This window comes from Xenopus laevis, chromosome 1S, assembly GCF_017654675.1.
Source record: "Xenopus laevis strain J_2021 chromosome 1S, Xenopus_laevis_v10.1, whole genome shotgun sequence".
Classification (NCBI taxonomy): Eukaryota; Metazoa; Chordata; class Amphibia; order Anura; family Pipidae; genus Xenopus; species Xenopus laevis.
In genome coordinates this window covers 201,572,915-201,597,095 of record NC_054372.1, presented here as the reverse complement: position 1 = coordinate 201,597,095, position 24,181 = coordinate 201,572,915, and the positions used below count along the sequence as shown (strand labels likewise).

At 43.7% G+C, this 24,181-nt stretch overlaps 1 protein-coding gene and 1 long non-coding RNA gene across 3 annotated transcripts in view; one reads left to right on the top strand and one right to left on the bottom strand.

Moving 5' to 3' along the window:
• Positions 1-23,298, bottom strand: part of npr2.S (natriuretic peptide receptor 2 S homeolog) — a 78,961-nt gene extending 55,663 nt beyond the window's left edge. Inside the window, exon 1 of one of the 2 annotated variants that reach the window (XM_041580727.1) lies at positions 22,398-23,298. In XM_041580727.1, the coding sequence (XP_041436661.1) occupies positions 22,398-23,184 (787 nt within the window). In that variant the 5' untranslated portion in view covers positions 23,185-23,298. The remainder of the gene's footprint in view (positions 1-22,397) is intronic. The other variant, XM_041580726.1, reaches the window with a different exon arrangement.
• LOC121399565 lies at positions 3,720-7,235 on the top strand. The gene is made up of 2 exons (XR_005965136.1): positions 3,720-4,307; positions 6,643-7,235. It is a non-coding gene; the product is annotated as an uncharacterized LOC121399565 (long non-coding RNA).
• Positions 23,299-24,181: the final 883 nt, after the last annotated feature.

The following is a 24,181-nucleotide window of genomic DNA, read 5'->3' as shown; positions in this document are numbered from 1 at the left end:
GCCATTTTAAAGTTACGAATGTCCCCTTTATGCTCCTTTATTCTCTCCTTCACCTTACGACTTGTTTGTCCCACGTATACTATGCCACACGGGCATTTTAACATGTAGACCACCTGCTCCGTTTCACACGTAGCGTAACTGTGTAGCTGGATGTTACTTCCCTTTGTCGGGTGTTGTACTTTATCCCCTTTTATAATGGATGGGCAACATACACAGCTTAGACAAGGAAAGGTGCCTTTAATGGGTTTACCTTTAAACAGTTTCCGCATTCTGCTTATTTTTGGTTCAGCAGGGCAGAGTATATCTCTGACTGTATGGCCTCTTTTATAACAGAATAGTGGTATATCTGTGGTTGTTTACTTAATATCTTGTCGTTCTGTAAAATAGGCCAAAATTTCTTAACAATTTTCTCCACTTTCTTGCTATGCCTACCGTAAAGGCTCACTAGAGGAATTCTATGATTTTCCTTTTTTCTTTGGTTCTCAATTAATAATGTTTCTCTAGGTATTTTTTCCACCTCTTTTGCAGTAGAGGTCAATCTTTCTCTCTTATACCCTTTCTCTGTGAAGCGTTTAATCAATTCCCCTGCGGCTGTCTGATAACCGTCTTCCTCTGAAGCAATTCTCCTAGCTCGCATAAACTGGCCTTTTGGTATGGCATTAATGCATTTAGGGTTATGAAAACTTGAAGCATTCAAGAGATTATTACGGTCTGTGCTTTTTCTGTACAGATCTGTGCAGATTTTATTGTTCTTTAATGTTAATTGTACATCTAAAAAATTAAGGGATTTAACTGCCACCTCTTTAGTAAACTTAATTGTGGGGTGCTTTGATTTGCTTCTTCCACCATAGTATGGAACTTCTCTATGTCTCCTTCCCAAACTACCAGGATATCGTCCACATATCTTTGGTATGTTACAATGTGTTTTTTATATCTATGCTGCAAAAAGAATTTATTTTCTAGATGGTGTACAAATAAATTGGCGAACGCTGGAGCGACCGCCGCACCCATCGATGTCCCCTGGTCTGCCAATAGTACTCCCCCTTGAACCTAAAGTAATTCTTTTTCAAAACCATAGTAAGGCAATCTAACAGAAAATATATCAGGTTGTTGGCAGGTTAGTTTCTAGTAGGTACTCTTCTATACACCTTATACCTTCCTCCTGTGGAATAGACGTGTAAAGACTTTCTATGTCAATGCTACATAAGGTGCAGTTTTCATTCACCCCTTCTAATGTATTGATTTTCCTTAATAATTCCCTTGTATCCTTCAGACAATTAGGTAGTTGTTTAGTCAATGGCTGCAAATAAAAATCCACGTATTTACTCAATGGTTCTAAAACTGAACCTATTCCAGATACGATAGGGCGACCCGGTGGATTCTCCACAGATTTATGTACCTTTGGCAACAAGTATAATACTGGGACTCTAGGATGGTCTATTGCTAAAAAATCTGCTGTTTTTTTACTAATTGTGCCATTTAACAATGCATCATTTACCATAAACATTATTTCTTTTTTATATCTTGGGTTGGGTCTCTAGGGATTTTCAAATAATTCCCTGGGGTATCCAGCTGCCTCATCACCTCTTTTTCATACATACATTTATCCATCACTACTGTGGCGCCTCCTTTATCAGCTTTTTTAATCACTATTTTTTCGTTACTTTTAAGTTTTTTCAAGGCTGCTCTTTCGTTGAAGGATAAATTATGTTTCCCTGTATGTGAGGTTTCAAACTCTTTTTTAACCTCTGAGGTGACCACATATTCAAAAGCACTTAAGGCATCATTATTAACCATAGGTACGAAACTACTGGTCTTTTTAAAAAGGACATGTATCAGTTGCATTTCTACTGGGATCTAATCCTGAATCTATTTTAGGGAAACACATTTTGATCTTCAAATTCCTTATAAATTTTTGAAAGTCAATTTCCCAGGCGATAAAATCAACCTGGTATGTAGGAACAAATCCTAGTCCTTTATTCAGAACTTTTTCTTCAGCAGGAGTAAGGGTATAAGACGAGATATTAAGTATATTGTTTTTTACCTTTATCTCCTCTCCTGCTCGGATACTGCTCCCTTTGAATTGGTTCCCTTGGATTTCTTCTTTGTTGCTGCTCGTGTGTTCCTCCTAAAAAAGGCACGCTGTAATTGCCACAGGGGTTACTCGTGCTGCTGGTGGAAGGCGTAGAGGTGCTGCTCCTGCTGCTGTCTGACGACCGCTCCCTAGTGTAGCGTGGCTGGTAAGTCGTATATTCGCGCCCCCTCCTTCTGTTGGTGTTCCTTGCGCCGTATCGATATACCGGCTGAACTCTGTCTGGGTAAGGGGCCGGCAGGTCGGTCTGACTCACGGGCTCTTCCCCGTCTTGATAGAACCGCTGCCTTCTCCGCTCCTCTCGCCACGTGTAAACGCGGTTTTTCTCTGAAGTCCTTGGCGTCACGCTCGAACTTACGCTGCTTCCTCTCTACTAGCTTTTCTCTATGTCGCAACAAGAGATCAGCGTGTTCGGCCAGGATGTTCTTTGTTACTTCTGTTCCCTCCTTAGCAGTCACCTTTTCTTTCAGGTCTGCAACCTTTAGGCGGACACTTTTCACTTTCTCCTGAAGACGCTCAATTGTCAGGACCATCAAATCCAGGCTGCACTTGTTGCATATTTCCTCCCAGCGTTTGGTTAACACTGAGTCATCTGCACACAGGTTTGGCTGTAGGTTAACCCTTAGTCCTCTAGGGATAAATCTTGCCTTTACATATTGTGCCAATGTTGAGATATGCAGGTTAATAGTAACTTCATTCTTTTGAAAACTATACAGTTCTCGTGCTAAATCTCTGTTTTCAGGTTTGTGCTCAGATATTGTAAGACTTGCCTCTATGCCTTCCAGTATCTCCTGGATTTCTTTTTCGCTATATGCGAATGTTGAGGCTCCCGACTCTGTCTGGCTGGGATTCATCGATGTGCTTGGTATTGTGTAATTAGATGGTATCAGTAGGACTCAATTCAGCTGAAGTAAAGTAGGTTGATACCAATTACACCCATTACCTGCCTGTGCCACTGCTTCTGTCCCGATTAGAAGCCAAATATCTGTAGTTTCCGTGAGAGTTGTGGACAAATCAGGCTCAAAACCGCAGGTACTTTGCTGCAAGGTTTATTAAACACAACATGTTTCGAGCATTGTGGCTCTTTGTCAAGTGTTCACAGGTGCACATCGTACAAAAAACTTTAAATACATTAAGACTCCTCCCCTCCACCATCATTGGTAGACAGATTAACTTCACCCAATGGTTAAAAAGTGGTTAAACGTAATTAAAAGACAAGGTCATCAGAGGTTACTGCTTCGGGGGTTTATTCGCCTAACCTCCATCAGTCCAATCCTTTTTGTGTCAAATTGGTGTCCCCTCCATTTGTGCCAAGTGTCCATTATTAAAAGTCCATATTAAAGTGTCCAAGTTAAAATCCAGGTTATTACACTTTACCCCTTTGTACTGCAATGAAGCCTACAATAAAGAGTCCAAAATTGCTTCAAGTATTCACTTAAGTGATCATTCATTTTATATACTGTAAATAGAGCACACGATAAGCACAAATACATCATATTTACTATTTTGCTTTTCATTTAATTTACCTGCCCTTATAGCGACATTGCCCAGTTTCTCTTACCACTCTGTAGTGCTGTAACTGTAGATTCTTGTTTCTATTCTACTCTGTATCTAAGGGCAGCCGCATATCTCTGCTGGTCCTGACAATTGAGCGTCTTCAGGAGAAAGTGAAAAGTGTCCGCCTAAAGGTTGCAGACCTGAAAGAAAAGGTGACTGCTAAGGAGGGAACAGAAGTAACAAAGAACATCCTGGCCGAACACGCTGATCTCTTGTTGCGACATAGAGAAAAGCTAGTAGAGAGGAAGCAGCGTAAGTTCGAGCGTGACGCCAAGGACTTCAGAGAAAACCGCGTTTACACGTGGCGAGAGGAGCGGAGAAGGCAGCGGTTCTATCAAGACGGGGAAGAGCCCGTGAGTCAGACCGACCTGCCGGCCCCTTACCCAGACAGAGTTCAGCCGGTATATCGATACGGCGCAAGGAACACCAACAGAAGGAGGGGGCGCGAATATACGACTTACCAGCCACGCTACACTAGGGAGCGGTCGTCAGACAGCAGCAGGAGCAGCACCTCTACGCCTTCCACCAGCAGCACGAGTAACCCCTGTGGCAATTACAGCGTGCCTTTTTTAGGAGGAACACACGAGCAGCAACAAAGAAGAAATCCAAGGGAACCAATTCAAAGGGAGCAGTATCCGAGCAGGAAGAGGAGATAAAGGTAAAAAACAATATACTTAATATCTCGTCTTATACCCTTACTCCTGCTGAAGAAAAAGTTCTGAATAAAGGACTAGGATTTGTTCCTACATACCAGGTTGATTTTATCGCCTGGGAAATTGACTTTCAAAAATTTATAAGGAATTTGAAGATCAAAATGTGTTTCCCTAAAATAGATTCAGGATTAGATCCCAGTAGAAATGCAACCGATACATGTCCTTTTTAAAAAGACCAGTAGTTTCGTACCTATGGTTAATAATGATGCCTTAAGTGCTTTTGAATATGTGGTCACCTCAGAGGTTAAAAAAGAGTTTGAAACCTCACATACAGGGAAACATAATTTATCCTTCAACGGAAAGAGCAGCCTTGAAAAACTTAAAAGTAACGAAAAAATAGTGATTAAAAAAGCTGATAAAGGAGGCGCCACAGTAGTGATGGATAAATGTATGTATGAAAAAAGAGGTGATGAGGCAGCTGGATACCCCAGGGAATTATTTGAAAATCCCTAGAGACCCAACCCAAGATATAAAAAAAGAAATAATGTTTATGGTAAATGATGCATTGTTAAATGGCCACAATTAGTAAAAAAACAGCAGATTTTTAGCAATAGACCATCCTAGAGTCCCAGTATTATACTTGTTGCCAAAGGTACATAAATCTGTGGAGAATCCACCGGGTCGCCCTAATCGTATCTGGAATAGGTTCAGTTTTAGAACCATTGAGTAAATACGTGGATTTTTATTTGCAGCCATTGACTAAACAACTACCTAATTGTCTGAAGGATACAAGGGAATTATTAAGGAAAATCAATACATTAGAAGGGGTGAATGAAAACTGCACCTTATGTAGCATTTGACATAGAAAGTCTTTACACGTCTATTCCACAGGAGGAAGGTATAAGGTGTATAGAAGAGTACCTACTAGAAACTAACCTGCCAAACAACCTGATATATTTTCTGTTAGATTGCCTTACTATGGTTTTGAAAAAGAATTACTTTAGGTTCAAGGGGGAGTACTATTGGCAGACCCAGGGGACATCGATGGGTGCGGCGGTCGCTCCAGCGTTCGCCAATTTATTTGTACACCATCTAGAAAATAAATTCTTTTTGCAGCATAGATATAAAAACACATTGTAACATACCAAAGATATGTGGACGATATCCTGGTAGTTTGGGAAGGAGACATAGAGAAGTTCCATACTATGGTGGAAGAAGCAAATCAAAGCCACCCCACAATTAAGTTTACTAAAGAGGTGGCAGTTAAATCCCTTAATTTTTAGATGTACAATTAACATTAAAGAACAATAAAATCTGCACAGATCTGTACAGAAAAAGCACAGACCGTAATAATCTCTTGAATGCTTCAAGTTTTCATAACCCTAAATGCATTAATGCCATACCAAAAGGCCAGTTTATGCGAGCTAGGAGAATTGCTTCAGAGGAAGACGGTTATCAGACAGCCGCAGGGGAATTGATTAAACGCTTCACAGAGAAAGGGTATAAGAGAGAAAGATTGACCTCTACTGCAAAAGAGGTGGAAAAAATACCTAGAGAAACATTATTAATTGAGAACCAAAGAAAAAAGGAAAATCATAGAATTCCTCTAGTGAGCCTTTACGGTAGGCATAGCAAGAAAGTGGAGAAAATTGTTAAGAAATTTTGGCCTATTTTACAGAACGACAAGATATTAAGTAAAACAACCACAGATATACCACTATTCTGTTATAAAAGAGGCCATACAGTCAGAGATATACTCTGCCCTGCTGAACCAAAAATAAGCAGAATGCGGAAACTGTTTAAAGGTAAACCCATTAAAGGCACCTTTCCTTGTCTAAGCTGTGTATGTTGCCCATCCATTATAAAGGGGATAAAGTACAACACCCGACAAAGGGAAGTAACATCCAGCTACACAGTTACGCTACGTGTGAAACGGAGCAGGTGGTCTACATGTTAAAATGCCCGTGTGGCATAGTATACGTGGGACAAACAAGTCGTAAGGTGAAAGAGAGAATAAAAGAGCATAAAGGGGACATTCGTAACTTTAAAAATGGCACGGCAAATGATACCCCGGTATCACGACACTTTAACATAAATAAACATCATGTGTCCCAGTTAAAAATGGTTGGTGTTAGAGGTGGTAGAGCCACCACAAAGAGGAGGGGATGTTAGAAAACTGTTATTACAGAGGGAAGCAGTTTGGATAAAGAAACTGAACAGTTTAGCCCCAGCAGGTATGAACGACCAATGGAGTGTTGCAAGTTTTCTATAAGTGTTAAACCCAAATGTGTATACTATGTTGCTATCCTGTGTACTAATATAACTTTGTATCCTTTCTAGAGATATGCGGCTGCCCTTAGATACAGAGTAGAATAGAAACAAGAATCTACAGTTACAGCACTACAGAGTGGTAAGAGAAACTGGGCAATGTCGCTATAAGGGCAGGTAAATTAAATGAAAAGCAAAATAGTAAATATGATGTATTTGTGCTTATCGTGTGCTCTATTTACAGTATATAAAATGAATGATCACTTAAGTGAATACTTGAAGCAATTTTGGACTCTTTATTGTAGGCTTCATTGCAGTACAAAGGGGTAAAGTGTAATAACCTGGATTTTAACTTGGACACTTTAATATGGACTTTTAATAATGGACACTTGGCACAAATGGAGGGGACACCAATTTGACACAAAAAGGATTGGACTGATGGAGGTTAGGCGAATAAACCCCCGAAGCAGTAACCTCTGATGACCTTGTCTTTTAATTACTTTTAACCACTTTTTAACCATTGGGTGAAGTTAATCTGTCTACCAATGATGGTGGAGGGGAGGAGTCTAATGTATTTAAAGTTTTTGTACGATGTGCACCTGTGAACACTTGACAAAGAGCCACAATGCTCGAAACATGTTGTGTTTAATAAACCTTGCAGCAAAGTACCTGCGGTTTTGAGCCTGATTTGTCCACAACTCTCACGGAAACTACAGATATTTGGCTTCTAATCGGGACAGAAGCAGTGGCACAGGCAGGTAATGGTGTAATTGGTATCAACCTACTTTACTTCAGCTAGAGGACCCTACCCCGTAGAGCTTACAGTCTAAATGGGAGAGTAACATACAGACACAATTCAGAGGGGTATTAAGGTGCTGTGAGTTACAGTTTGTTACACTGATATATAAGTGCCAGTTCAGCTGTTATCCAGGTGCTCCCAGAGGGAGTCTTTGAGTTTTGTTATAAAAACACTGAAGGAGGATTCTCTCCTGAGAGATTCAGGAATGACATTCCAAATATAAGGAGTCGCAAGAGAAAAGGGTTTGATACGGGAAACAGCAGTAGTAGTGGGGGGTACAACCAAGCGGTTGCTCTGAGAGGAGCGGAGGTTTCGGGCAGGAACATATAGAGAGACAAGAGATGAGATGTAGTGAGGTGCAGAGGAATGAAGGGAAGGTTATGAGGAGGAGGAGGAGTTTATAAGTTATTCTTTGTTTTCTAGGAAGCCATGATAAGGACTTCAGCAGCGGGGGAGGGGCCTGTACCTTTTGGATGAGAGGAGGAGAATTCTGGCAGCAGTGTTTAATACAGACTGTAGAGGGGAGAGATGGCAGTTAGGGAGGCCAGTTAGTAGAAGGTTACAGTAATCTAGTCAGGATAGGATGAGAGCACAGTCTGCCCCCCCCATGTACCTCCCCTGTACCCCCCAGTGCTGACAACTGTCACAAACACAAATTGCCAGTGACTATATATATATTTATATTCTTGTTCTTCTGAATGGCCAGTAGCCCCCAGTCTTTACTACAGGCTCATTTACCCCCACACTCCCATAATCAGCTCTAACGTGTTACATTTGGGGTAAATAACTAGACACGGGGGTCTCCATGGTTACAGAGGGGGCACCCCCAGACATTGGTGGGTATAAGACACTGGGGTCTGGGCTGGAAAAAAACCAATTACATGAAAGACCAAATAAGTGTCCCACCAGGAAACAGGAAGTGAGTCGTGTAAGGAAAATCTCTTCCCCAGAAAACTCAACCCATCCCTAATTCCAAACAACAGCCCCCAGTCCATTGGCACAAAGACAAGTTTAGTGGAGTCTCTGCCCCCCAGTGACCGGGTATAATGAGTCAGGGGCCAAACTGAGCCGAATCAGCAGATTTACACCCCACTCACCCGCTCTCATGTCACACTGTGAGTAACTGAGTTTCTATCTCCTGACTGTCATTCAGCAGGTGCCCTGACTATGATATGGGAGGTGTAAGTGTGTAGTAGTGGCTATAGTAACACAAGGTGGCATCAGGGGAAGGGGAATTGACTATGGAATATTATTATTATTATTATTATTATTAAGACATATTTATAAAATGACAACATATTCCTGGGCACTGTACAATAAATGGGTGAATCCACAGAACATCCCAGAAAACATAAAAAACACCAAAAGAAAAACAAGAAGTAAAGTAGGCCTTGTCCAAAAGAGCTTACAATCTAAAGGGGTAGGAGAATGAGACACAGAGTGTGGGGATGGGCAATATTGAGCAGCATATGGTGCCCAGTGAAGCTGCACCAGGATAGATGACGGCAAACTTCTCTATAGAAATGTCTATAATAGAAAGAACTGTATAGAAGAGAACTGTTGAAGACTAAGAGACTACCCAGAGAGACTGGTAGAGGGACTTGCAGAGAAACTGGTACAGAGACTGGCAGAAAGACTGATAGAGAGACTGGTAGGGAGACTGGTAGGGAGACTGGCAGAGAGACTGGTAGAGAGACTGGCAGAGAGACTGGCAGAGGAGGAGCGGGTTCTGAGAGGTACCAGTATAGCCAGTATTGATTATGGACTGGAGAGGTGCCGGTCTCTGGTGGGGACATTAGTCCTGGAGTGATATGATGAGAGAGAGAAGTAGAGTTTTGTGGCATCGTGGGTAATAAATGATGTTATTTTGGAGATTTTCCATAAGTGAAAGTGACATAATATAGTTATTGGATATGAGGAGTCAGGGGAGATACAAGGAGAACCCTAAGGCCGGGGAGATGGGGCAATAGTGGAATTAACTGATAAACACGTCCTCCATGTTATGGGGAAAAAGAAGCAGAAAGGTTGGGAGAGAGTTGGGAGAGCCAAGCAGAGACAACTGATCAACAGGCAGAGACCTGAGTCAAGAGCTGAGGGTTGAGATTAGGAGAGGAGAGATGATAATCAGCAAAGAGGGGCATTGGGAACCACAGGCAGTCCCAGGGCTACTCACGAGATTCTGTTCTGTAAGTTTGTTCTTTAGCTGAATTTCTATGTGATTTACCTATTAATGCAACTAAGTGATAATAAAGGCCAAGCAAACACTACATTACTGTTTATCAGTGTCAATCATGTGTAAGTCTCTGTATATGAGTTGATTCATTTGCCAAGGAAGGAAGTCTAGAGACAGAGGAATAATAATGAGGGGCCCAGGAGCCTTGTGGGACCCCAACAGGGAGAGAACTGAGGCACAAAATGATTCTCCATTATGGGAGACACCGAAAGAGAGAGAAAAAAAAGCAGCACAGGGACAATGGAGAGGCTGGAGAAGGAGAGGGGTCAGAGGTGTAGTGAGTATTGGTGAGTATTGGTGAGTACTCGTGAGTATTGGTGAGTACTAGTGAGTATTAGTGAGTATTGCTGAGTATTAGTGAGTATTAGTGAGTACTAGTGAGTATTAGTGAGTATTGCTGAGTATTAGTGAGTATTGCTGAGTATTAGTGAGTATTAGTGAGTACTAGTGAGTATTAGTGAGTATTGCTGAGTATTAGTGAGTATTAGTGAGTACTAGTGAGTATTGGTGAGTACTCGTGAGTATTAGTGAGTATTGCTGAGTATTAGTGAGCACTAGTGAGTATTGGTGAGTACCAGTGAGTATTGCTGAGTATTAGTGAGTATTAGTGAGTATTGGGGAGTATTAGTGAGTACTAGTGAGTATTGGTGAGTATTAGTGAGTACTAGTGAGTATTAATAGTGACAAGTAGTTTGTAGTGGGACAGAGTGTAGTGGGGCAACATGGTGTCGGGACAAGGGAATATAATGGGGGACATGGAAGTATAACCGAATCTGTGCCCCCATTAAGGACCAGTGCCCCCCACTGTGCCCCGATATGGAATAAACTGAATACCATTCCCCTATAATCTATAGAATGTGTGCGGAGTCCAAAACCCAATGACTTTGGATATGACAGGACACACTGGGGAAGTACAGGCTGCGGCAGGGGTGGGACAGGGAATAGAGATTAGAGCTGTGTCTTCTCACTGACACTCACTGGCCACACATAAAGCCCATTAGCCACACACTGCTGGGAATCCATGATGCCACCTCTCAACTCTCTGGATCCTTCTAATCTCCCACCCCTTGTGACTTCCCATTCCCACCACCAGTTACACCACTGCCCTCACCATGACACACCCACTACATTCCTCACATTGGCACAATCATCCCTCTCCAACAATCACTAGCCTCACGACTCTCACTGGCCAGCCTGTGCCACGTCACTAGCCAATATCATTCCCTCCCTGCCCCAGCCACTGATACTGACCCTCCAGTACCTGTGCAGATACTTTAGTAAAATGCTCCTTCCACCAACTGTTCAAGTACCTCCATCCAACAACTCAACTCTCCTTCCTGCCCCAGTAACAGTTCTCCACCTCCACCCACCACTAACAGTATAAGTACGTCAACCCAACATCTCAGTTGTCCATCTTGCCCCAATAACCGCTTCACCAGCTCCACCCACCACTAACAGTATAAGTACGTCAACCCAACAACTTTGTTGTCCATCTTGCCCCAGTAACTGTTCCTCCACCCAACACTAACAGTATAAATACGTCAACCCAACATCTCAGTTGTCCATCTTGCCGCAGTAACCGTTCCAACAGCTCCACCAACCAACAGTATAAATAATTCCACGCAACATCTCAACTGTCCTTCCTGTCCCTGTAACAGTTCCACCACCTTCACCCACAACCAACAGTATAAGTACTTCAACCCAACATCTCAGTTGTCCATCTTGCCCTGTAACACGTCCACCACCTCCACCCACCACTAGCAGTATAAGTACTTCAACCTAATGTCTCAACTGTCCTTATTGCCCCAGTGATGATTCCACCACCTCCACTCACAACCAACAGTATAACTACTTCAACCCAACATCTTAGTTGTCCATCTTGGCTCAGTAACTGTTCCTCCAGCTCCACCCACTACAGTAATAAGTACTTCAACTCAATGTCTCAACTATTCATCCTGACCCAGTAACAAATGTACAACCTCCAGCCACTACTAACAGTAAAAATATTAATATTGGGGGTGACACCTTCCCTTGGGGTCTAGTATGTGGCTCTACAACTCTCAAATACATTCTGGCTCTATGCTCTATGCTGGCTCTATGCTGGCTCTATGCTCACATGTTTTACTATTGATTTGTGGCCTAATGGATTTGGGATATATGTGGGGGTTCCGTCCCCCCGTGAGAGATCCTACTGGGCAGAGACTGGAGAATCAGACTTGAGATCATGTGCAACGGGGCACCCAGGGGTGTGAGATCCTCAACCAATGACAAGAGTCTCTGCAGCAGATGGGCTGTCACTCACTCACATAGAGAATCAATAAACAGCAACTGTTCAGCCATTGAGTGACCATGTGACTGGCCCCTGGGGACCCAAATGAGAGCATGGGGGCGGGGCTATGGATACACAGACGGGCCTGGGACGGAAAGGACAAGAGATAAAATATGTCTGTACAATACACAGTCTGACCCCTCACTTACTGTACAATACACAGTCTGACCCCTCACTTACTGTACAATACACAGTCTGTACACTTACTGTACAATACACAGTCTGACCCCTCACTTACTGTACAATACACAGTCTGACCCCTCACTTACTGTACAATACACAGTCTGACCCCTCACTTACTGTACAATACACAGTCTGACCCTTCACTTACTGTACAATACAGTCTGACCTACTTACTGTCCTGAACCCCTCACTTACTGTACAATACACAGTCTGACCCCTTCACTTACTGTACAATACACAGTCTGACCCCTCACTTACTGTACAATACACAGTCTGACCCCTCACTTACTGTACAATACACAGTCTGACCCTCACTTACTGTACAATACACAGTCTGACCCTTCACTTACTGTACAATACACAGTCTGACCCCTCACTTACTGTACAATACACAGTCTGACCCCTCACTTACTGTACAATACACAGTCTGACCCTCACTTACTGTACAATACACAGTCTGACCCTCACTTACTGTACAATACACAGTCTGACCCCTCACTTACTGTACAATACACAGTCTGACCCTCACTTACTGTACAATACAATAACCACAGTCTGACCCCTCATTACTGTACAATACCAGTCTGACCCCTCACTTACTGTACAATACACAGTCCTGACCCTCACTTACTGTACAATACACAGTCTGACCCCTCACTTACTGTACAATACAGTCTGACCTCACTTACTGTACATACACAGTCTGACCCCCTCACTTACTGTACAATAAGCAGTCTGACCCCTCACTTACTGTACAATACACAGTCTGACCTCTCACTTACTGTACAATACACAGTCTGACCCCTCACTTACTGTACAATACACAGTCTGACCCTCACTTACTGTACAATACACAGTCTGACCCTCACTTACTGTACAATAACACAGTCTGACCCTTCACTTACTGTACAATACACAGCTGAACCCTGCCCCTCACTACTTACATACAGTCTGGACCCCTCACTTACTGTACATACACAGTCGACCTCCGTACTGTTACGAATACACAGTCTGCCCTCACTTCTGTACAAAACCAGTCTGACCCTCACTTACTGTACAATACACAGTCTGACCACTTCACTTACTGTACAATAACAGTCTGACCCTCACTTACTGTACAATTACACAGTCTACCCCTCACTTCTGTACATCGTCTGACCCTCACTTACTGTACAATACAAGTCTGACCCCTCACTTACTTGTAATACAGTCTGACCCCACTAGTACAAATACACAGTCTGACCCTTCACTTACTTACAATACACATCTGACCCTCACTTACTGTACAATACAACAGTCTGACCCTCACTACTGTACAATAACACAGCTGACCCCTCACATACTTGTACAATACACACTACCCCTCACTTACTGTACAATACACCAGTCTGACCCCTCACTTACTGTACAATACACAGTCTGACCCTTCACTTTATGTACATACACCAGTCTGACCCCTCACTTACTGTACAATATCTGACCCTCACTTACGTACAATACACATTACCCCTCACTTACGGTACAATCACATTCTGACCCTCACTATTACATAACAGTCTGACCCCTTCTGTACAATACCGTCTGACCCTTCACTTACTGTTACATCACAGTCTGACCTTCACTTACGAATACAATACTCCACTTACGTACAAACACAGTCTGACCCCCTCACTTAACTACAATACACAGTCTGACCCTCACTTTACGTAACAATACACAGTCTGACCCCTCACTTACTGTACAATACACAGTCTGACCCTACTTACTGTACAATACACAGTCTGACCCTCACTTACTGTACAATACACAGTCTGACCTCACTTACTGTACAATACACAGTCTGACCCTCACTTACTGTACAATACACAGTCTGACCCCGCACTTTCTGTACAATACACAGTCTGACCCCTCACTGACTGTACAATACACAGTCTGACCCTCACTTACATGTACAATACACCAGTCTGACCCTACTTACTGCTACAATACACAGTCTCGACCCTCCTTACTGTACAATAACAGTCTGACCTTCACTTACTGTACAATACACAGTCTGACCTCACTTACTGTACAAATACACAGTCTGACCCCTCACTACTGTACAATACACAGTCTGACCCTCACTTACTGTACAAAACAGTTTGACCCCTCACTTACTGTACAATACACAGTCTGACCCCTCACTTACTGTACAATACACAGTCTGACCCCTCAACTTACTTACAATACACCAGTCTGACCCTCACTTAACTGTACAATAAACCAGTCTGACCCCCACTTACTGTACAATACACAGTCTGACCTCACTTACTGTTGCAATACAGGTCTAGACCCCTCACTTTACTGTCAATACACGTCTGCCCCTCACTTCTGTTACAATACACGTCTGACCCTCACTTACTGTACATAACACAGTCTGACCCTCCTTACTGTACAATTACAAGTCTGACCCTCACTTACTGTCAATACACAAGTTGACCCCCACTTACTGTACAATACACAGTCTGACCCTCACTTACTGTACAAACACACGCTACCCCTCACTTACTGTCAATACACGTCTGCCCCTCACTACTTTACAATACACAGTCTGACCCTCCACTTACTGTAAATACACAGTCTGACCCCTCACTTACTGTATAATACACAGTCTGACCTCACTTACTGTCAATACACAGTCTGACCCTCATTACTTACAATACACAGTCCGAACCCCTCACTTACTGTACAATACACATTCTGACCCCCACTTACTGTACAATACACAGTCTGACCCTCACTTACTTTAAATACACAGTCGGACCCTCACTATACTGTACAATACACAGTCTGACCCCTCACTTACTGTACAATACACAGTCTGACCCTCACTTACTGTACAATACACAGTCTGACCCTCACTTAGTGTACATACACAGTCGACCCCTCACTTACTGTACAATACACAGTCTGACCCCTCACTTACTGTACAATACACAGTCTGACCCCCTCCACTTTACTGTACAATACACAGTCTGACCCCTCACTTACTGTACAATACACAGTCTGACCCTCACTTACTGTACAATACACAGTCTGGACCCTCACTTACTGTACAATACACAGTCTGACCCTCACTTACTGTACAATACAAGTCTGACCCTCACTTACTGTACAATACACAGTCTGACCCACTCACTTACTGTACAATACACAGTCCTGACCCTCACTTACTGTACAATACACAGTCTGACCCCTCACTTACTGTACAATACACAGTCCTGACCCCTCACTTACTGTACAATACACAGTCTGACCCCTCACTTACTGTACAAATACACAGTCTGACCCCTCACTTACTGTAACAATACACAGTCTGACCCCTCACTTACTGTACAATACACAGTCTACCCTCACTTACTTGTAACAATACACAAGTCTGACCCTCTTACTGTACAATACACAGTCTGACCCCTCACTTACTGTACAACACAGTCTGACCCCCACTGCTGTACAATACCGTTGACCCCTGTACGTATAACAGTTTACCCTCACCTTACTTACAATACACGTCTGACCCCTCACTTACTGTACATACACAGTCTGACCCCTCACTTACTGGTGACCCTCCACTTTACTGACAATACACAGTCTGACCCTCCATTCTGTACAATACACCAGTCTGACCCTCACTTACTGTACATACACGTACCACTTAGTCTGACCCTCACTTACTGCTGACCTTCACTTACTGTACAATACACAGTCTGACCCTCACTTACTGTACAATACACAGTCTGACCCTCACTTACTGTACAATACACAGTCTGACCCTCACTACTGTACATACACAGTCCTGACACTTACTTACAATACACAGTCTGACCCTCACTTACTGTACAATTCACAGTCTGACCCCTCACTTACTGTACAATACACACAGTCTGACCCTCTCACTTACTGTACAATACACAGACTGACCCTCACTTACTGTACAATACACAGTCTGACCCCTCACTTTACTGTACAATACACAGTTACCCCTCACTTACTGTACAATACACAGTCTGACCCTCACTTACTGTACAATACACAGTCTGACCCCTCACTTACTGTACCAATACACAGACTGACCCCTCACTTACTGTACAGTATCTGACCCCTCACAGTCAAACAGTCTGACCCCTCACTTACTGTACAATACACAGTCGACCCCTGTACAATACACAGTTGACCCCTCACTTACTTACAATACACAGTCGGACTCCTCACTTCTGTACATACACAGTCTGACCCTCACTTACTGGACAATACACATACCCCTCACACTGTACATACACAGTCTGACCCTTCACTTACTGTACAACCCACAGTCTGTACAATCACAGTCTGACCCCTCACTACTGTACAATAACAGTACTGACCATCCACTTACTGTACAATACACATCTGACCCCTCAACTTACTTACAATACACAGTCTGACCCTCCACTTACTGTACAATACACAGTCTGACCCTCACTTACTGTACAATACACAGTCTGACCCTCACTTACTGTACAATACACAGTCTGACCCCTCACTTACTGTACAATACACAGTCTGACCCCTCACTTACTGTACAATACACAGTCTGACCCCTCACTTACTGTACAATACACAGTCTGACCCCTCACTTACTGTACAATACACAGTCTGACCCTCACTTACTGTACAATACACAGTCTGACCCCTCACTTACTGTACAATACACAGTCTGACCCCTCACTTACTGTACAATACACAGTCTGACCCCTCACTTACTGTACAATACACAGTCTGACCCTCACTTACTGTACATACACAGCTGACCCCTCACTACTGTACAATACACAGTCTGACCCCTCACTTACTGTACAATACACAGTCTGACCCCTCACTTACTGTACAATACACAGTCTGACCCCTCACTTACTGTACAATACACAGTCTGACCCTCACTTACTGTACAAACACAGTCTGACCCCCTACAGTACAATACACGAACCCTCACTTACTGCACATACACGTCTACCCCTCACTTTACTGTACAAACAACAGTCTGACCCTACTTTACTGTACAATACACAGTCGGACTCCTTCACTTACTGTACATACACAGTCTGACCCTCCACTTACTGTACAATACACAGTCTGACCCTCACTTACTGTACAATACACAGTCTGACCCCTCACTTACTGTACATACACAGACCCCTCACTACTGTACAACACAGCTGACCCCTCACTTTACTGTTACAATACAACAGTCTGACCCCTTACACAATTCTGACCTGTACACTTGACACTTAGTCTGACCCCTCACTTACTGTACAATACAAGTCTGACCCTCATTACTGTACATACACAGTCTGACCCTCACTACTGTACAATACACAGTCTGACCCTCACTTACTGTACAATTACACAGTCTGACTCCTCACTTACTGTACAATACACAGTCTGACCCCTCACTTACTGTAGCAATCACAGACTCTGACCTCTCCTTACTGTACATACAACAGTCCTTGACCACGCTCACTTACTGTAACAATACACAGTCTGACCCTCAACTTACTGTACAATACACAGTCTGACCCCTCACTTACTGTACAATACACAGTCTGACCCCTCACTTACTGTACATACCACAGTCTGACCCTCACTTACTGTACAATACACAGTCTGACCCCTCACTTACTGTACAATACACAGTCTGACCCCTCACTTACTGTACAATACACAGTCTGACCCTCACTTACTGTACAATACACAGTCTGACCCCTCACTTACTGTACAATACACAGTCTGACCCCTCACTTACTGTACAATACACAGACTGACCCCTCACTTACTGTACAATACACAGTCTGACCCCTCACTTACTGTACAATACACAGTCTGACCCCTCACTTACTGTACAATACACAGTCTGACCCCCTCACTTACTGTACAAATACATACAACAGTCTGACCCCTCACTTACTGTACAATACACAGTCTGACCCTCACTACTGTACAATACACAGTCTGACCTCACTTATGTACATACACAGTCTGACCTCACTTACTGTACAATACACAGTCTGACCCTCACTTACTGTACAATACACAGTCTGACCCTACTTACTGTACAATACACAGTCTGACCCCACGACTGTACAATACACAGTCTGACCCTCACTTACTGTACAATACACAAGTCTGACCCTCACTTACTGTACAATACACAGTTGACCCCTCACTTACTGTACAATAACACAGTCTGACCCTCACTTACTGTTACAATACACAGGTGACCCTCAGCTTACTGTACAATACACAGTCTGCCCTCACTTACTGTACTGCTACAATACACCAGTCGGGACCCCTCACTTACTGTAACAATACACAGTCTGACCCTCACTTACTGTACAAACAATACAACAGTCAATCACAGTCTGACCCCTCACTTACTGTACAATACACAGTCTGACCCTCACTTACTGTACAAACACAGTCTGACTCCTCACTTACACTACACAGTACTGTCTGACCTCACTTACGTACAATACAACAGTCTGACCCTCACTACTGTCACAAACACAGTCTGACCCTCACTTACGTACAATACACAGTCTGACCCCTCAACACAATACACAGTCTGACCCCTCACTTACTGTACAATACACAGTCTGACCCCTCACTTACTGTACAATACACAGTCTGACCCCTCACTTACTGTACAATACACAGTCTGACCCCTCACTTACTGTACAATACACAGTCTGACCCTCACTTACTGTACAATACACAGTCTGACCCTCACTTACTGTACATACACAGTCTGACCCCTCACTTACTGTACAACACAGTCTGACTTTACTGTACAATACAGTCTGACCCTCACTTACTGTACAATACAACAGTCTGACCCTCACTTACTGTACAATACACAGTCTGACCCTCACTTACTGTACAATACACAGTCTGACCCTCACTTACTGTACAATACACAGTCTGACCCTCACTTACTGTACCAATACACAGTACAACACTACACAGTACAGTACAATACAGTCTGACCCCTCACTTACTGTACAATACACAGCTGACCCCTCACTTACACAGTCTGATACACAGTCTGACCCCTCACTTACTGTACAATACACAGTCTGACCCTCACTTACTGTACAATACACAGTCTGACCCCTCACTTACTGTACAATACACAGTCTGACCCTCACTTACTGTACAATACACAGTCTGACCCTCACTTACTGTACAATACACAGTCTGACCCCTCACTTACTGTACAATACACAGTCTGACCCCTCACTTACTGTACAATACACAGTCTGACCCCTCACTTACTGTACAATACACAGTCTGATCCTCACTTACTGTACAATACACAGTCTGACTCCTCACTTACTGTACAATACACAGTCTGACCCCTCACTTACTGTACAATACACAGTCTGACCCCTCACTTACTGTACAATATGTAGGAATAAACTGGAACACGGCAACCCCAAGACATAAGAGTAGATTCGATACTTTGGGGCTTTCATTAAAAAGGCTGTAATTGTGCACAAATGCGGTAAAACGTAGTAACCAGTTAGTAACATTCAGCAATTCAGTATTGTGCCCCTACACAGGACTTGTCGCGTTAGCCCCTATTTCCCTGTGGCTTCAGCTCTAGAGAAACTGAAGTCTTTGTTTTGAGTATTTTGTATAAATGCAAGTTGGCACGAAGAACACTGATAGAACCGTTGCACCAGCAGCTTGTGTGTTATAGTTGCACCGCTATTAAAGAAAGAGCTTTATTTTGCTCTACTGGGCCATCAGGTTCCCCACAATTGCCAGACCTAAGGGAGTGCGATTACATTTCAGAGTAACAAAACACCAAGCTCATAAAGCTGCAGATACTCAAGGAGTTGGTCTTTCCAGTGTCCAAACAATGGGCTGCATAAAAGTTTTCTTTGTGGTCCATTCTGAACCTCTGGTTTCAAATTGAAGCTTCAGATTATTTCCTTCATTAACAGAACCCAAGAACAAACTGCCGCCAACAAGAGAGAATTTTAAAGCTAAATGCCATGCAGTGATACAGTATCCAGCACTGAAAGCTCCTCATTCCTATTGAAGGCCCCAAACATAATAATGCGTCCAGTAGGCTCCCAAACATTAGTTGCACCTGGAACCTTGAGAATTCTACAAATGAGATGCCAACTCTACTAATGAGATGCCACTTACCTAGGACCTACTGAACCCTAACAGCAAGATGCCAGTGGAACTCACCTTCAAAGTTCTTAGTCCTATCAAAGGCAGTTGCCAGCTGTAGAACTTTTGGAATTGTAACCTGGGGGGCTACAAAATGTTAATAGTAAGATTGCAGCTGAACACACCTTCCTACCTCAACGTGCCAGTCCCTAGGTCCATCTGCGCATGCGTTTCCAGCGATTCATGGCTGAACTCACCTAGAATCTTGAGAATTATAACAAAGAGATGTCATCCAAGCTCATCTAGAACATTGAGAATCCTAACAATGAGATGATGATTGAACTCACCTAGAACCTTGTGAATCTTAACAAGGAGATTCCAGCTGTATTCGCCCGGAGCCTATAGATGACAGCTGAACTCATCTTAAAGCTATAGAGTCCCCATACCCTAAACAACAATATACCAAAGAAACATACAGGACTCCTCAAGCAGTAAAACACAACCAGGGTCCAGAGTATCAGGAGAGCTGCTTACCAGTCTAGAACACTAGAACTTAATAAGTTGAAGTTTTTACAAAATCATAAATATCAGAGGAAAGATCATCCAAAATTATCCATATCCTACTGAATCAGGGCAATGTGATGCCAAACTCATCTATGCACTAAGGAGTCACGGCAAAGATATACCAAACTCACTCATGTCCAACATAATCGGAGCAATGAGATGCCAAAATCACCCATGTGCAAAAGAATCAGAGCAATGAGATGCCAAACTCACCCATGTCCTATGGATTTCGAGCAATGAGATGCCAAACTCACCCATGTTCTACAGAATCGGAGCAACAAAATGACAAACTCACTCATATCCTTCACATTCAGAACAATGAGATGCCAAACTCACTCATGTCCTACAGAATCAGAGCAAGGAGATGCCAAACTCACCCATGTTCTACAGAATCAGAGCAATGAGATGCCAAAATCACCCATGTCCTACAGAACTGGAGTAATGAGATGCCAAACTCACCCATGTCCTACAGAATTGGAGTAATGAGATGACAAACTCACCCATGTCCTACAGAATTGGAGTAATGAGATGACAAACTCACCCATGTCCTACAGAATTGGAGTAATGAGATGACAAACTCACCCATGTCCTACAGAATTGGAGTAATGAGATGACAAACTCACCCAAGCCCTGCAGAATTGAAGAAATTATGTGCCAAACTCACCCTGAGCAATGAGATTCCAAACTCACCCATGTCCTACAGAAATGGAGAAGTGAGATGCCAAACTCACCCAAGCCCTACAGAATTGGAGTAATGATGTGCCAAACTCACCCTGAGCATTGAGATGCCAAACTCACCCATGTCCTACAGAACTGGAGTAATGAGATGCCAAACTCACCCATGTCCTACAGAATTGGAGTAATGATGTGCCAAACTCACCCTGAGCAATGAGATGCAAACTCACCCATGTCCTACAGAAGCAGAGGAATGAGTTCCAAACTCAGACATGGTCCAAGGAATCAGAGCAATGAGATGTCAATGTCACTGACACATGACAAATTCCCTGGTGCCAGACTCTGTCATTGACCTAAGAAATCAGAACAATAAGGTGGAACGGCCCAGTCAAACCCCTCCAGTAACCACTAAGACTGGCAACTCTCTCAGTTCAGTGTCAGGGCAATGAGTTCCCAGTTTAACTTGCCTACCTAAGTCAACATTACTATTACTATATCAAACAAAAACGAGAGCAACGGCAAAAAGTGAATTGGGGTACTGTGCTCCCAGTTTCAGCAGAAGGCCTAAGTAAGAGCTCAATGAATTGTCATCTTCTGGGTTGACCAAACACTAATAAACAGGGTACCAGACAAATGTGGGCAGTGCCCAGTTGGTGACGTATAAAGTAGCTACAAACACTATGAAGCTGATGGGCAGAGGAATAGCCAGTACCGGGCTCCAAAGAGAAAGCCAGCAAGCCCAGCATGTTTACATATAGAAGGAGAACACAAGCCCCACCGACATGACCTCAGCTGTGGGACGGGAGCTCCTCCATCTTAGGAAATCCCATAAAGCTCACACTTACCTCTGCCATTGTTCTGGATGAACTGGATGACGCTGCCGATATCCTCATCCTTGGGGTACATTTGGTAACTGACAGTGAGGTTGTTGAACTCCTTATCCAGAGCCAGGAAGACCCCCTCTATGATGAAATAGTGCGGCCGGTCGTCCATCTTTACATCATGATACACCAGAGCAGCCCGGGAGCTCCAGTTGAAATGCTCATGAAGGTGGGACACAAACTCCCCAAGTTTTATGGCTGTGGGTCCTGTCCGTACTGTTGTGTTATAGTGATCATCATCTTGCTTGAAACCAAAGGCCAAGGCGCCAGCAGTTATAAGGGGGAGGCGCCAGTGGGTGGCAAAACGGGCAACAGAGGCAGAAGGGTAAACACAGCCTGGACCAAAGAGAACATCAGGGTTGTGGTAAAGTTTCAGGTCCACGGCATTGAGGGGAGCCACATATTCCGAGCAGGCCCCGTTCAGTTCCGAGGTGAGGAAAACCCATTTCACTTGGTACCCGGACAAAAGCTGAAGTTCCTGTGCCCTTTCCACTGCCATGCGCAAAGCAGGGGCCACACGGGGCCATGACCAGGCATAGCGAATGTTGCTCTCAGGAAGGACCACGGCCAGGGTCAGGGTATGGTTGGAAGTGACATTCTGATGGCTCCTGGATGGGCAACGCAGGAATAGGAGGAGGAAACAGAAGGCGTGCACGGGTTTCTGTGCCAGTGAAGGGCACCAATATCCACTCATCCTATTGGAACTTGGGAGGCTCCCTGAGAAGCTTTGGTAGCCAGATTTCACATCCATGGTGCCACCGCGGCCATAACTAGACAAAGCCAAAGGGCAGAGACAGCTCCAACCTTCTCAGGGCGACAGGGCAGGAGAGTATGGAGCAGAGCAATCCTGCAGTACAGTCAGCCCTCCCCTCCTCCTACACCCCCATCCCACCACCACCACCTTCTCCTCCAGATGTCACACCACAAACACACACACAACTGGCAAAAGGGAAGGGCCACAACTCCCCCTGCTGGACAATGTCTGTAATGAATCTCTGTCTGATGTGTGTTCAACACTCTCTGTCTCCTACAGCTGGATACGCAACTCCCTGCACCCTACTACTGTGTGCCCCCCATACAGAGACCCCCAAGCTTACTGCTCCATCGGGTACCCCACTCCTTGTATCCCACAACTGTCCCCCAATACAGAGACCCCGCAGTTTTCTGACCTCTATCAATACTTTATCCTTGTATCCTGCTGACATCATCAGCCCTCTCTGTATAGTTACTGTGTCTGCACTGCTGCTTCTGACTCCTGATACAACTTCCCAATATCCATTCATTCCTCATTCTCACTGGGTTTATAGTTCTGTGTAACTGTCATTGTGTCTGTCCCTTTCTCTTCTCTGCACTGCTGCTTCTGACTCCTGATACAACTTCCCAATATCCATTCATTCCTCATTCTCACTGGGTTTATAGTTCTGTGTAACTGTCATTGTGTCTGTCCCTTTCTCTGCACTGCTGCCTCTGACTCCTGATACAACTTCCCAATATCCATTCATTCCTCATTCTCACTGGGTTTATAGTTCTGTGTAACTGTCATTGTGTCTGTCCCTTTCTCTTCTCTGCACTGCTGCTTCTGACTCCTGATACAACTTCCCAATATCCATTCATTCCTCATTCTCACTGGGTTTATAGTTCTGTGTAACTGTCATTGTGTCTGTCCCTTTCTCTGCACTGCTGCCTCTGACTGTACTCAGCCCCTGCACTGAGATACAACTGTAACTAATAAGAGTTTCTGAAACTGA